The sequence below is a fragment of the Enhydra lutris genome, unplaced genomic scaffold, assembly GCF_002288905.1.
Source record: "Enhydra lutris kenyoni isolate GAN:26980312 unplaced genomic scaffold, ASM228890v2 scaffoldscaffold9, whole genome shotgun sequence".
Lineage (NCBI taxonomy): Eukaryota > Metazoa > Chordata > Mammalia > Carnivora > Mustelidae > Enhydra > Enhydra lutris.
The window spans coordinates 58,277,015-58,292,868 of NW_019154093.1; the positions used below are offsets into that span (position 1 = coordinate 58,277,015).

Sequence of the window (15,854 nt, forward strand, 5' to 3'; positions counted from 1 at the left end):
TACTATTATTACTAGTTTCTCTCCTTTTCGGCTTGATTGTTTTCTATTACTGTACCCTCCACGTTGCTGATCTGTTCTTGTGCTTCCCCTAGCCTACTATTTATTCCATCTGGTTATTTTTTTTTTTAAGATTTTATTTATTTATTTGACAGAGAGAGATCACAAGTAGACGGAGAGGCAGGCAGAGAGAGAGAGGGGAGAGGGAAGCAGGCTTCTCGCTGAGCAGAGAGCCCGATGTGGGACTCGATCCCAGGACCCTGAGATCATGACCTGAGCCGAAGGCAGCAGCTTAACCCACTGAGCCACCCAGGCGCCCCCCATCTGGTTATTTTTAATTTCACTTACTGAGTTCCTGTTCTCTGGTTTGTTCCTGTGTGTGTGTGTGTGTGTGTGTGTGTGTGTGTGTGTGTGTGTGTGTGTGTGTGTGTTTTCTATCTCTTTTTTAATGGTTTCACTGAGGTCTTTCACTCTTGTCTGAAATCCAGTGAGTATCTTTATGACCAACAGTTAAAATTCTCTTCTAGTCATACTACTGATCTGTTTCATTTCAGGTCTCTGGCTATGACTTTGTCCTGTTCTTTCATTTGGAACATATTCCTCTTTTCATTTTGTCTAATTCTCTGTGTCTGTTTCTTTGTGTTACAAAAGTCAGCTACATCTACACTTGAAAGTAATCGACTTTTGAAAAAGAGGTCATGTAGTACCCTTCCTGCAGTGCAGTGTTCCCTGTTTAACAGAACCTGGCACTTCAGGCATGTCTTCTGTGTATGTCACGTGTGCCTTACTGTTGTCGCTAAGCCACTTTTGCCTTCAGCGTACTTATGTGCAATGGCTCATTGCCTGTTGTAGGCAAGATTTGGTTCCAGTTTTGTTAGTGAGCCAGTCTTCAGTTGCTTTGGGTTTAAGTTGAGTCAGACCAGGCATTTGCCACAGAGGCAGTAGCACAGAACTGCTGAGTGCTTTCCCTGTGTTTTGTCCTGACAAGCTTTCATTGGTGGTTGGGTCCTACAGCTAGACTAGATGTCTGGCCCCAACCCATGGCTGGGGCTGCAGTTGGACTGCTGTGTATGTTTATCTTCCCCTCTCCCCAGAGTAGTGGTCACTTTGGAGTGGTACTAGTCTCTGTCAGGGCTGCTTGCACACTGCCAGGCTTGTGGCATCACTTTGGATGGTCTTAAGGGCATATTGGATGGTGTAAGTACACAGGAGAATGCAGGGTAGGGCATGGTGCCAGCAAGAGCCACCTCAGTTCACTGGACTGGCATCAAAGCAAGCTGGGTTTTAGGGTCCAGGTTTGCAGAAGCATGGGGGCAGAGCAAGTGGTGTTAGCAAGTTATGTGGAGAGTGTTGTGATCATGCTGGTTCCAGGTGTCTAAGCTGGGGGTGAGGGGAGGGAAATGGTACCGACCAACTCCTTTGTTCCTGGAGAAGTCTATCATTGATTTCTGCCCCTATAACTCATGTCCACTGTACACTCTGAGATAAGTAAACAAATCTCCTTTTATATATATATATATGCACACACCCCAGAGGTTTTCATATTGGTGTTTCTATTGCTGTTCTCCACAGTGCTGTTTGTTGTGCTCTCTGTAAGGACTTAGACTCTACCCTCCCAGTTCTCCCACAGAGCCCTCTGAGTTTTAACGTTCCAAGTGTTAAAGACCTGCTGATTCTAAGAACTTAGGAGATTCTGCTTCTCTGGTTCGAAAGCCACATATTATGGTGGTTCATCTTTGTGGTGTGTCGGGCGTCTGTCTCATTCTCATGCCCATGCTCAGTATCCCTCCCTCCCATAGACAGACCCACAGAAAGTGCAGTGGGTCTCTAGCTTCCCACCACCTTTTGGCCCTTCCTACCCTGCCTCTTCTCTATATTTAGCTGTGTAGATTCTGTTCTGCCTGTCTTGGGTCATTTATACCTCTATGTGTGTTATCTATTTGTATCCATGGGGCAAGGTGAGTTTAGGATTCTCCTACTCTGCCTTCTTCCAGATATAATCCCTGTGCTGGAAAATTTCATTTTTTCTTAATTTTATTTTATTTTTTTAGATTTATCTATTTACTTGAGAGAGAGAGAGAGCAGTGTGCACATGAGCAGGGGGTGTGGGGCCCAGGGAGAGAGACTCCCTCAAGCAGACTCCCTGCTGAGCATGGAGCCCGGCTCAGGACTCAATCCCACAACCCTGAGATCATGACCTGAGCTGAAATCAAGAGCCGGACACTCAACCAACCAAGCCACCCAGGCACCCCTGTACTGGAAAATTTTAAACTACACTTCTCTTGGGTTGCATGGATCTAGAGCATGATAGAACTCATTTAAGAACAGTAGTCACAGTCAGATAATTTTTTAAGAAAGGAAAGAAAAAAGTATGTCAGAGGGTTCCCAGCAAATACCATGCCACTCTTATGGCATCATCTTTCTTTGCATCTTATTAATAATTTGTATATTTGGTTTATTTTTTGTATGGGACCATAAATATCTTTTTTTTACATGACTGACTTAGTGTTTACTTAGTTTTTTATTCCTTTTAGATTCTCGTTTGAACTGTTGGGTCCACTTATAATAAGCTAGCTTTTCCAATACAGTACAGTACTGTAAATGTATTTTCTCTTCACTACGATTTTCTCAGTAACATTTTCTCTTCTCTAGCTTAATTTATTGTAAGAATACAGTATATTAGTACTTACAATATAGAAAATATGTGTTAATTGACTGCTGATGTTATTGGTTAAGCCCTCCAGTCAACAGGAGGCTATTAGTAGTTTTTTCAGAGAGTCAGAAGTTATACACGGACTTTTGACTATGTAAGTGCCAGCAACCGCAAATCCCCATGTTGTTCAACAGTCAACTGTGTATGTACATTAAATTGAAATAATTGGTAAGCATGCTATTTTAATTTGGTCTTAGATTAATGAGTTTAGCTTATCTGATACATTTTCAGTATTTTTCATAATTTGATAAAATTACATGAAGGCCTTTGGAATCTTAATTTGACCTATTACTATATCAAAGAATACTGTTTTCCTTCCATAATTTGGTTGACATCTGTAGACGCAAACTAAATCAAATATTTGTTTTAGGATATAAAGATCAAGAATGCAGACTCTTGGAAAAGTTTAGGCAAACCAGTCAAAACATCCGGTGTACTGAAATCCTCAGATGAGCTCTTCAACCAGTTTAGAAAAGCAGCAATAGAAAAAGAAGTAAAAGCTCGAACACAGGAACTAATACGGAAACATCTGGAACAGAATACCAAGGAAACAAAAATACTTCAAGAAAATCAGAGGTCTGTAATTTACTGTATTAAAGGAGGCTCAGAGATAGTCTTTTTTTTTTTTCATTTATCTATTTCCTTTTATTTATTCAAATATTCGTTCATGTCTGCTTGCAGACATCCATTCATCCATCCCTTATGGTAGACATGTAATTTTAAATATATTTCTTTTTTGTCAAGTGATCATGATTTATCTGTTTAGTAGAACACAAAGCAAATTATAATTGCAGAAAGTACAATTTTATTGATTTTTTTAACTGACAAGTAGTATCTACTTTGAGGAGGATAGAAATTATCAAGTGATTAAGCTGTTTATAACAAGATACTAATATAGCTAAATCATAATGATACTACTTTCCAGAAATATCTTACTTCCATTCTGTGTGAAAGAACATAGTAGTACACCTTGGTTAGTTTCCATAACTTTCTCTTGCTAATACAGATTGCCTTTGCAAAATTTGACATCAAAAGTCAAACTTAAAAATGACATCATAACATATGAAAAGGGAATCTAAAACACTGCTTTATATTTATAATTTAATTAATATATCTTTTGTAATGAGAACTTTTAAGGAACTTGAAACCTACTTTGAGCTATACTTTTTCTTTAAGGGACCTTGGCTTCACTGAAGAATCCTTTTCAAATAAGACACAAAACCAGTACCTTGGGGAAGAACAGAAGGAACATCAGCAGTCTTCTGAAGCTCAAGATAAATACAGACTCTGGCTCCTCAAAGACCGTAATTTAGCAAGGGAGAAAGAGCAAGAGCGGAGGAGGAGAGAAGCAGTAAGTAAATATTAGTTTACTAAATCTAACTAAGGAACGATTTAACAGAGCAGTATCTTCTACAGATTCAAAGACAAATTCAGAGTGGTTTTCATAGACAGTGAATTTACATCTTTGGTGAGGATCAAGTTCTAAAATCAGAGCCTAAAATAAAAATTTTATAGTCAGAGAGAGTGTAATCATAGAGTATGGTCATGAAGCTACTAGACTATGTAGGTTCAGCTACTAGTTCTGCCATTTCCCAGACTTGTGGGCTTTGGCAATTTATTTAACCTCTCTGTGCCTCAATTTCCTTGTCTGTAAAGTGGGAATAATACCTGTTGTGAAGACAGAATGAATTTACATGTAGTAATAAACACATAGGAACATTTCCTGGTGTAGAGATAGAGTGGTTTATCACTTACTGTTATTAATTCTTGAAAAATCCATAAACTATTGATAAATTTTGGCCAAAAGTTACGCCATATATCCCAGGTCAGTGTTCTAGTTGAATGAACACTAGATGAAGAAGTTGACTTGCATTGTAAGTTAGTTATATCTCTCTCTTTTTAAGAATTTTATTTATTTAGTTCAGACAGAGAGAAAGAGTATGAGTTACGGAGAGGGGCAGAGAAAGAAGTAGTCTTCCAGCTGAGCAGGGAGCCCAATGTGGGGCTCGATCCCAGGACCCTGGGATCATGACCTGAGCCGAAGGCAGACACTTAACCAACTGAGCTACCCAGGTGCCCCTAAGTCCATTATACCTTAATAAAATTGGAAAGGAAAAAAAAAAACTGACATGTTTAAGAGTCTTAATATATAGAAAATAATGTTTACAAACTAGAATTAATTCCTTCTTTCATCCATGGATTATTTAGAAGTATATAGTTTCCGAATATTTGGGAATTTTCTGGCTAGTAATTTTTGTTAGTGATTTCAATTCCACTGTAGTCCGAGAATATGTAACATCTTAAATTCATTAATACTTTTTTAACGGTCCACATTATGGTCTACCTTGGTGAATATTTTCTCTGCACATGAGGAGAATGTGAATTCTGCTGTTGAGTAAAGTATTAAACAGACTAAATTGGTTGATAGTGTTGTTCAAGACTCCTGCCTATATTCTTGCTGATGTTCTGCCGGCTTATTCTACCAAGTACTGAAAGGGGGGCATTGCCATCTATGATTAAATAGTTGTAGAATTGTCTTTTTATCCTCGTAACTCTGTTTTATTTCATGTATTTTGAAGCTGTGTTGTTAGATACCTGAACATTTAGGATTTTTACATCCTCTTGATTAATTAATCCCCTTTTCATTACGAAATGATCTTGATTCTTGATGATACTATTTACTCAGAAATTTACTTGGAAACATATCTACTTCACCTTTTGTATGACTTATGTTGGTATGGTATAAAAAATGTTTTTGTCCTTTTACTTTTAACCTGTGTTTTAATATGTATATATGTTTAAAGATTTATTTATTTATTTATTTGACAGAGAGTGAGAGAATGAGAGAGAGAGACCACAAGTAGGCAAAGAGGCAGGCAGAGAGAGAGAGGGAGAAGCAGGCTCCCCGCTGAGCAGAGCGCCTGATGCAGGCTCGATCCCAGGATCTTGAGATCATGACCTGAGCCGAAGGTAGAGGCTTAACCCACAGAGCCACCCAGGCACCCCTATTTTAATATTTAAAGTGAATTTCAGGGGTACCTGGGTGGCTCCGTGGGTTAAAGCCTCTGCCTTCGGCTCAGGTCATGATGCCAGGGTTCTAGGATCAAGCCCCACATGGGGCTCTCTGCTCAGTGGGGAGCCTGCTTCTTCCTCTCTCTCTGCCTGCTTCTCTGCCTACTTGTGATCTCCATCTGTCAAATGAATAAATAAAATCTTTAAAAAAAAGTGAATTTCATATAGGCAACATGTAGTGAGGTCTTGCTTTTTTTTTTTTTATCCAACCTCTGCCTTTTATACAAGTGTTTAGATAGACCACATTCAATATGATTATTGATAAGGTTAAGTTTGAGTGCAATGTCTTGTTATTTCTTTTGTTTGTCTGTTCTTGTTAGCTCTTTTCCCCCCTACATTCTTCTAATCATGTTTTTATGGTTCTGTGTTATTTGCTTCCTTGGCTTATTATCAGCAACACTCTGTTATTTGATGTTGCTCTAGAGTCTTTAGTATATACTTTAGCTTAACACAGTGTTCCTATGAGTAATGCTATACCACTTCGCATTTGGTAGAATAACCTTACAGCGATGTACTTCCATTTCTCCTCTCCCAGATTATATGCTAATGTTTAAGTAGTCAAATTATCTTTTTTTTAACTTTATTTTTTCTGTGTTCCAAGATTCATTGTTTGTGCATCACACCCAGTGATCCATGCAATACATGCCCTCCTTAATACCCACCACCAGGCTCACCCAACCACCCATTCCCCTCCCCTCCAAAACCCTCAGTTTGTTTCTCAGAGTCCACAGTTTCTTATGGTTTGTCTCCCCCTCCGATTTCCCCCAACTCACTTCTCCTCTTCTTCTCCCAATGTCCTCCACGTTATTCCTTATGCTCCACAAGTAAGTGAAACCATATGATAATTGACCTTTTCTGCTTGACTTAGTTCAGTCAGTATAATCTCCTTCAGTCCCATCAATGTTTATACAGAAGTTGGGTATTCATCCTTTCTGATGGAGGCATAATACTCCATAGTATCCACATCTTCTTTATCCACTCGTCTGTTGAAGGGCATCTTGGCTGTTTCCACAGTTGGGCGACCATGGCCATTACTGCTATGAACATTGGGGTACAGATGGCCCTTCTTCTCACTACATCTGTATATTTGGGGTAAATACCCAGTAGTGCAATTTCAGGGTCATAGGGTAGCTCTATTTTTAATTTCTTAAGGAATCTCCACACTGTTTTCCAAAGTGGCTGCACCAACTTGCATTCCCACCAACAGTGTAAGAGGGTTCCCCTGTCTCCACATCCTCTCCAACACTTGTTAACGGTCTTGTTGATTTTGGCCATTCTGACTGGTGTAAGGTGGTATCTCAATGTGGTTTTGATTTGAATCTCCCTGATGGCTCGTGATGATGAACATTTTTTCATGTGTCTGTTAGCCATTTGTATGTCTTCTTTGGAGAAGTGTCTGTTCATGTTCATGCTAAGGAAATGTTAAAAAAGAAAAAAAAAAAACTGGGGGCATCACATTGCCTGATTTCAGGCTTTACTACAAAGCTGTGATCACCAAGACAGCATGGTGCTGGCACAAAAACATAGACCAGTGGAACAGAGTAGAGAGCCCAGATATGGACCCACAACTCTATGGTCAAATAATCTTTGACAAAGCAGGAAAAAAATATAGAGTGGTAAAAAGACAGTCTCTTCAATAAATGGTTCTGGGAAAATTGGACAGCTATGTATAGAAGAATGAAGCTTGACCATGCTCTTATACCATACACAAAGATAAACTTGAAATGGATAAAACACCTCAACGTGAGGCAGGAATCTATCAAAATCCTAGAGGGGAACATTGGCAGTATCTTCTACAACATCAGCCACAGCAACTTCTTTTCAAGAGATGTCTCCAAAGGCAAAAGAAACAAAAGCGAAAATGAACTCTTGGGACTTGATCAAGATCAAAAGCTTCTGCACAGCAAAGGAAACAGTCAACAAAACAAAGAAGCAACCCATGGAATGGGAGAAGATACTCGTAAATGACACTACAGACAATGGACAGATATCCAAGATCTATAAAGAACTCCTCAAATTCAACACTCAAAAAAACCAGATAATCACGTCATATTATCTTTTTAAAAAATTTTAGGGATGACTGGGTGGCTCAGTTGGTTAAGCATCTGACTTCAGATCATGATCACAGGGTCTTGGGTTTGAGCCCTGCATTAGGCACCCTACTCAGTGGGAAATCTGCTTTTCTCTCTTCCTCTGCCCTTCCCCCCTACTGTGCTCTCACGCCCCCAAATAAATAAGATCTTTTTAAAGAAGTTTTAAATAACTTAAAATTGTAGATTTACCTATGTAGTTGATCATTTCCAGTGCTCTTCATTCATTTAGATCCAGATTCCCAAACTGTATTAATTTTCCTTTCTCCTAAAGGACTTAACGTTTCTAGTAGTGTGGGTCAGTTGATGATAAATTCTTTCAAGTTTTATATATCTGAAAATACCTCTATTTGGCCCTTTTATATCAGTAATAAACTTTATCTTTTAGAACATTTTAGATTCAAAGCAAAATTGAGCCCAAAATACAGTTCCCACTTATTCCTCCCCTGCCCCCTATCTATCAACACATAACCTTCCACACTATCAGCAGCCCATGATCTGTGAACCAGTATTGCACTACATTGACACATCACTGTCAACCTTAGTTTCTATCAAGAAAAATCCATAGCTTACTTTAGGGTTCACTCTTTGTGTTGTGCTTTTTATGGGTTTGATAAATATGTAATGACATAGATCAATCATTACAGTACCATCAGAATAGTTACCCTTTTTAAAAAGTCCCCTGTATATCTCCTACTAATCCCTTCCAAACACTCATCTGTTTATTATCTCCATAATTTTGCCTTTTCCAGAATGTCATATAGTTAGAATCATACAATGTATAGCTGTTTCAGACTGGTTTCTTTCACTTTAGTAATACGCATTTAAGGTCCTCTGTGTCTTTTTGTAGTCTGATAGCTCATTTCTTTTTGGCTGAATAAATACTCCCAGTATGTGGCTGTATGACCGTTTATCCATTCACCTATTGATAGACATCTTGGTTGCTTATAGCTTACAGCAATTACAGTGAACTGCTATAAACACACATGTGCAGGCTTTTGTGTTTTAAACTTGCCTTTATTTTTTAAAATATTTTTTTGCTGAATATAGAATTCTAGATTGTTAATGTTTTTTCTTTCAGTACTTTCAGATGTTCCTTCACTAGCTTCTTGCTTGCTTTGTTTCCAGTGAGAAATTTGGTATCTTTGTATAACATGCCTTTCCTCTGGCTTCTTTTAACAGTTTTATTCATCACTGGGGTTTTTTTCTATTGCTTTTATACTTTGTTGGGCTTATTAGAAATGTTTGTTTATAGTGTCCGTCAAGCTTGGAAAATTTTGGCCATTATTTCTTCATATTTTTTTCTTTTTCCTCTATTCCTCCTTTGAGCACTTACTAGGCCACTTGAAGTTGTCCCACACTGATGCTCTTTTGATTTAGACCAGTTTTTTTCTTTCCCTCCAGGGTGCCTGGGTGACTCAGTCGGTTTGGTGTCCAGCTCATGATTTCGGCTCAGGTCATGATCTCACGGGTTGTAGGATTAAGCCCTGCAATGGGCAAGGAGTCTGCTTGGGATTCTCTCTCTCCTTCTCCCCTTCCCTCTTCTCACTCGTGCTTGCTTTCTCTCTCAAATAACTAAATAAAACAATAAAACAATTTTTTTCTGCATTTCATTTTGCTTTAGTTCACTAATCTTGAATGTCTATCTGCTGTTAATTCTATCCAGTGTATTTTTCATCTAAGACCTTGTAACTGTCATCTCTAAAAGTTGAATTTGAGTCTTTTAAAAATATTTTAAAAATATTTTTATTAAGCTTTTGAACAAATGAAATACAATTATCATAACCTATTTCAGTGGGCTTCTCTGATAATTTTGAGTGTCAGCTCCAGGTTGGTTTCAGTTGATTGATTGGTCTCTTTATGGAAATGTTTTTCTGCTTCTTTATATGGTAATCATTGATGCCAGATGTTGAATTTTAACTTGTTGGGTGCTGGATATTTTTGTGATCCTGGGAAAGACGCAGGTATTCATAGGACATTCAGGAACGTAGTTTGAGAAGAAAAAAGCCACTGACTTTGGCTGTATGTTGATTATCATACAAATGAATTTACTAAGGAATAATGTACAAAAGTTTTGTCAGCTTCTTATTTTATAATACTAAGGGAGAAATAAACTGTATTTGGCGGTGTTGTAACATGTGGTGTTTACAACAATGTGGTCTTCCAGAACTTTTCACTATGAAATATTCTTTATCTATGAAATCAAATATAATAGCAGCTAGCCACATATGGCTCTTGAGCACTTGAAATGTGGCCAATCCCACTTAAAAACTAAATTTTAAATTTTATTTAATTTAAATGAATTAAAGGTTTAAGTAACTTAACTTAAACATTTAACCTTTTCTTGTGGTTTTTTTTAGGAGCACATAATTTTTCATTAGTACTTAGCTAGGACTGTTTTCTCTAATGACTTATGAATTTTTCCTGTTGGTTCTCATGAGGGCCAAACTTCAGGTACCTATATGTGATTTCTCAGCAACTTACTTGCTACCTAACAACCCAGTGAGGTAACCTAATATAATTTCTAATATCCTAAGCACTTTTCTGGAACTTGTCTGGACCTGGAAGCCACCAAAATGTAACTAACACCACATCTGACAGAGTTGATAACTAACAACCAGATCTTGGATCTACCTACTATAATTTTTGACAACCCAAACTCTTATGTTGCTGTTAATTTACAGATATGTACTCAAAAAAAGATATAGTAACTTGACACCTAGCAGAGTTTCCATGAATTCACCTCATCCCAGTTCCCTTGACCAAGTATTTGATCTTAAATCTGAATGGTTGAGGTGTATATGTTAGGTTATAATGATAGCTGCAGAGTGTTAGTTAGGTAAATCATGGTATCAGAGGTTAGCTGGTGTAGAGAATAATAGTTCCATATCAATATTTCACACTGCAGATTTTAGTCAAGATGGAAGACAGTCTGAAATAAGGTACTTTTAAAGTAAAAACAAGTTTTCATTACATATTTTTATAATTTTGCAGTATGTCTGGATACTTAACAGGAATATCACATGATATTTAGATGAGGACAGTGTATCCAACTCTCATATTGGAGGGTTAAAATAGAACTTTGGGGAACTCTCTGGGACAGACATATGGCATCCTAGGCATTAGGCATCCTAGGCATTAGTTGGCATTAGGAAAGTAGCCTGGGTTATGATTTAATAGTTTATCCTTTTGTTTCTATGACATTTTAAAAGCAATATTTGTAGTTTATAAGAGTCACATGTAACTTTTTAATATCCTTTTGGTATATAAGCCATAATGTCAAATCATCTCCCACATAGCCAATAGGAATACTTCTCATCCAGGAAGTCAACCAGTTAGTTGCAGACTGACACATTTACCTACACTCTAGGCTGTTACTATTTACTGATGAAAAAGCAAAAGAACATTTTTTTTTAAGATTTTATTTATTTGAGAGAGAGTGAGAGCAAGAGAGATCAGAGAGGGAGAGGCAGACTCTCTGCTGAGCAGAGAGTCTGATACAGGGCTGGATCCTAAGACCCTGAGATCATGACCTGAGCCAAAAACAGAAGCTTAACTGACAGCCACCCAGGTTCCCCAAGAAAGAAACATTTTTTAAAAAAAAATTTACTTGCTTAATTGGGGGAGGGAGTGGGCAGAGAGGGAGATGGAGAGAGAATTCCAAGCCAACTCCACATTCAGCATGGAACCCAAAAGCAGGGCTCAGCCTCATAACCCTGAGATCATGACCTGAGGCTAAACCAAGAGTCAGATGCTTAACCAACTGTGCACCACTCAGGTGCCCCAAAAAACATTTTTAAAAATATAATAGTTGGTGTCATTTTGGATGCCATCACATGAACCTTTGAGAGAAGACTTGAGAATATAAGAAACATTTATTTCCTTTGCCTTATTTATTTTAGATTTTATTTATTTATCTGAGAGAATAAGAGAGAGTGAGCAGGGGAGCAAGAAGGGCAGAAAGGGAGAAGCAGACTCCTCACTGAGCAGGGTGCCTGACATGGGGCTCAGTCCCAGGACCCTGAGATCATGACCTGAGCCAAAGGCAGATGCTTAACCAACTGAACCACCCAGGCACCCCTATTTCCTTTGTCTTAGACTTTTATTACTTTAGCTTATTTTTAATGGCTTTTTAGCATTTAATGAACACCATTGTACTGTTATACATGCATTTTGGTTTGATTTTCATAAATATCTATATATAAAATAAACTTGGTTAAATAATTTGCTCTAGGTTACACAGTAAGTGGCAGAATCCAGGAAAGCCTGTTATTTTAATGTTACATATTATAGTTTCCTCAAATAGTTAGAGATACTGGTCCATTCAGAAAATAATTTTATATGTCTAGAGCTATGTTGGTTGTAGAGATAAATGAAACAATATAATCTCAGTTCATGTCCTTATTAATATTTTGTCAACACTGAGAGTTTTATCTCTTATATGGAGAAGTTAAACTTGTTCTTAGTGTTCTTGTAAGTTTTATTTATCACATGAACAAGAGTTTAACAAAAGTCAGTATTTGAACAGAAATAGAAAATTACATAAACTCATTATGTTAAATAGTGTTCATGTTGTATAATCTGTTCTAAATGTTGTGTAATCATTTTTATATAGTTCTAACAAAGGCATAAGTTTTTTTAAAGTAATAATGAATTTTCTTCCTTCTTTCTACAGATGGCTGGTACCATTGATATGACTCTTCAAAGTGACATTATGACAATGTTTGAAAACAACTTTGATTAAAATTTATTTAACCATCAACTTAAAATGAATGATATAAAAGATTAAAATGCATATGGTAAATGATTGATTTCAAACACCAAGATACCAATCTTATACTGTATTTTGACTGCTCTAAAATGATTAAACAGTTTTCACATATATTTTTAATAGCTATATGTTCATTTTCTAAATGGTATAATTTGCAGGGAATTATATTTTGGATCCCTAAAAATTGAATAAATTCCCAGATGTTATTCATTTTATAAATAATTGTCTTCTATGTATTATAGGCCCTTTGTAAGCAGTGAAGATCTAAAAGAGATAGCCCCTTCTTGTTTAAAAATGAAAAATATATAAGAGTGTAACAAAAACAGCCCCTGTTGAGTTTTTAACTTTTGAAACAAATGCCTCTCTGCCTTAAAATATTTAGGACCTCTAACAAATAATACTTGGTTTTTTTGACCATTAGGCTACGTAAAATTCTCTGCTGATCTGTATCCAAAAGTTATATTGAAATTTGGTTTAAAGAGAATGTTACCTATGGTTTGGATAATGTTAAATTTGAGCAAAATAATAGCAATATTATGATGTAAGTTTCTATAGGAACTTATACAATTCTTATATGCATATATGATATCAATGAATGTTTACATTTTTACTTAACTATGTAGTCTTTAAATGTGTAAATTATTTTTGTTTCATCATTCTCCAGTTGCAATTATGTATAAGTCATGTGTATCCACTTCATATATTTTAACGTTTTAGACTCTTGAAGTATAACATGATTCAGGCCCCATTATGAAACCATCTAAAGTAAAAATTCAGAATGAGTGTGTATTATAGAGAGAAAGAGAAAAAGTTCCCTTGACCTTATTTGTTTTTATAATCAGTATAATTTTTTGAAATATCTAAACTACAGCCATTTAAAAAATATCATCACTTGTGGCTAAAATGGTGGTGACACCTTCATGAAATATAGCTAGAATTAAAGTGGTAATCATACCCATTCAAGTATAGCTAATTGTTTTAAAAAGATTTTATTTATTTATTTGAGAGAGGGAGAGAGAACACAAGCCAGGGGGTGAGACAGAGGGAGAAGTAGGCTCCCACTGAGCAGGAAGCCCCATATGGGGCTCGATCCCAGGATCCTGGGAGCATGACCTGACCTGAAGGCAGATGATAATAGAATGATCCATCTAGGCACCCTTTGCCTGTAGATATTTTTAAGCAAGGAATTAGTATGCATATACTAAGTAGTTTGCATTGTTATTTTTCTAAAAGATCATCATAGATTAGATCTATCTCTGTATATTCTAGCATACATATATATATATATATATATATATATATATATATATATATATATATTTTTTTTTTTTTTTTTAGGATGATACATCAGATGTACATAGTGGTTAGCTCTAGGTGATGGAATTACAGGGTGTTTGTGTTTTTCATTTAAGACATTTCAGTGTTTTCTGGTTGTTTTTAATATTAGGTAATACTTTAAGATCTGTGGGAAATTTTGCATTTTGAAGAGAGAATAAAAATAGTAAGGATTTACTTCTGTCAATACACATTAAATCTTTCGATAGCTGCCTTTAAACAACTAATAAAACTGATGAATCAATGAGCTTTGGCTACATCTGAAAAAAGAAAATTCAGTTTTATTAACATCTTCTTATATTAAAGAATAACGGCTTACTTAAGGTTTACCTAGTAACATTGGAGGAGCCCTGATAGAGAGCTGTGTTATGGTTGTCGCTGTTTTGTTTAACCAGCTTAATGCTTTAACCTTCACTCGGTCAACAGACTTTTGATAGGTTGGTTGAAGTCAGTTTAGCAGAGAAAATATCTGTTTACATAACTCATCCTTCCTATAAATGCTTTTGTTCCTTATATCAAGGGTTGTGTTTTTTGTTTTGTTTTGTTTTTTGGCTTTTCAGAACTTCTTATGGAGTTTACTTCTGTTAATTTTATGCATGAAATACTGCACGTAACTTATTTGCCTTCAACTCAAGCCTGGTTTTGTGAGGACCCCTTTTCTGTCCACATCTCTCACTACTCTCCAACTTCTAAAACTTTTTCATGGTGTTTTCTTGGTTTCTTGATCAGTCATCAGAAACATTCCCTATATGACCAAACTTACTGTTTGTTTCCCCCCTCCCTTTTTTTTTTTTTTACTTGAGTTGTTCTGGTAGTGTGGTCCCTAGAGCAGCTTCCTCAGCATCCTCTGAGAATGTTTAGAAATGCAAATTCTCAAACTTCAGAATTACTTAATCAGAAACTCTGGTGTAGGGTTCAGCAGTCTTTTTAGTCGAATACTCCTTCCAGGTGATTCTAATACACACTAAAATTTGAGAACCACTACTCTGACGGAACCTGGGCTCTCTGCTGTAGGCTCTCATTTAGTGCCTGTTTCTTCTGACTAGTGTTTCTCTTAACCTTTGGGGTGCCACTTGCAGACTATCCTCTCCTCTACCCCCTACCTTCTTCCCTAAAAACCCCCAGCTTAGGGTTTTTCATGATCATAAGACCATACCACCCTTAGTCATTTACCATCCCTGGTTCACTCCTTATTCCCCAAAGATTTTAGTCTCTCAGTGTTTCTAATTGACACCTCAGTCCCTTGAACTCTCCTAATGATCTTAATAGCTAATCAACTTTAGCCATTCCTTTGTCATTCCAATAATTTAAATTTTTCTTTAGTCTCGATTTCAGGCAAGCTTTTACTACTACCTATCTTTTTCTAGCTTTCTCCAGATATGGCTTTGACTCCAACAGTCATTAGACTTCGCTGTGACCTTACAGTCCATCAATCCTAGTACTTTTCAGAGTACCTCTCCCCTTCATGGTTTTACTTCTTTCCTTACGCAGGTTTGTTGTGCGTTATTATTCATAACCATTCCCTTACATAGACCCTCAATCCCATTGTTCCTTTCTTTGTTGTATTCACTTGGCAAAACTCAAATCCTTATTAAATCTGCCTGCCTGCTCTGCACCCATGAAGCTGTTTGTGGTTACAGAAACACATGCAACCATGATAACCAGCCTCACTTCAAATTCACGAGCATAAACTCAAGTTAGCCATAATGTTGCCCAGAAAGCTTACCTACCAAGGTAGAGATAGTAGGAAAGAGTTTCTCTCCTTCCTATCCCAACTATTGAGATATCAAAACTTGTATAATTTTCAGTCTCCTTTTAAAAGGATTTTATTTACTTATTCATGAGAGACAGAGGGAGAAGCAGGCTCCCCGCTTAG

General features: G+C 36.9%; 1 protein-coding gene across 1 annotated transcript in view; it reads left to right on the forward strand.

Annotated features, from left to right (window-relative positions):
• The window catches only part of LOC111143257 (bromodomain testis associated), a 64,638-nt gene extending 51,679 nt beyond the window's left edge, over positions 1–12,959 (forward strand). The window contains exons 16-18 of the mRNA XM_022496876.1: positions 3,081–3,286; positions 3,887–4,061; positions 12,548–12,959. Coding sequence (XP_022352584.1) covers positions 3,081–3,286; positions 3,887–4,061; positions 12,548–12,616 — 450 coding nt within the window. The 3' untranslated portion in view covers positions 12,617–12,959. The remainder of the gene's footprint in view (positions 1–3,080; positions 3,287–3,886; positions 4,062–12,547) is intronic.
• The last annotated feature ends 2,895 nt before the right edge of the window (positions 12,960–15,854 follow it).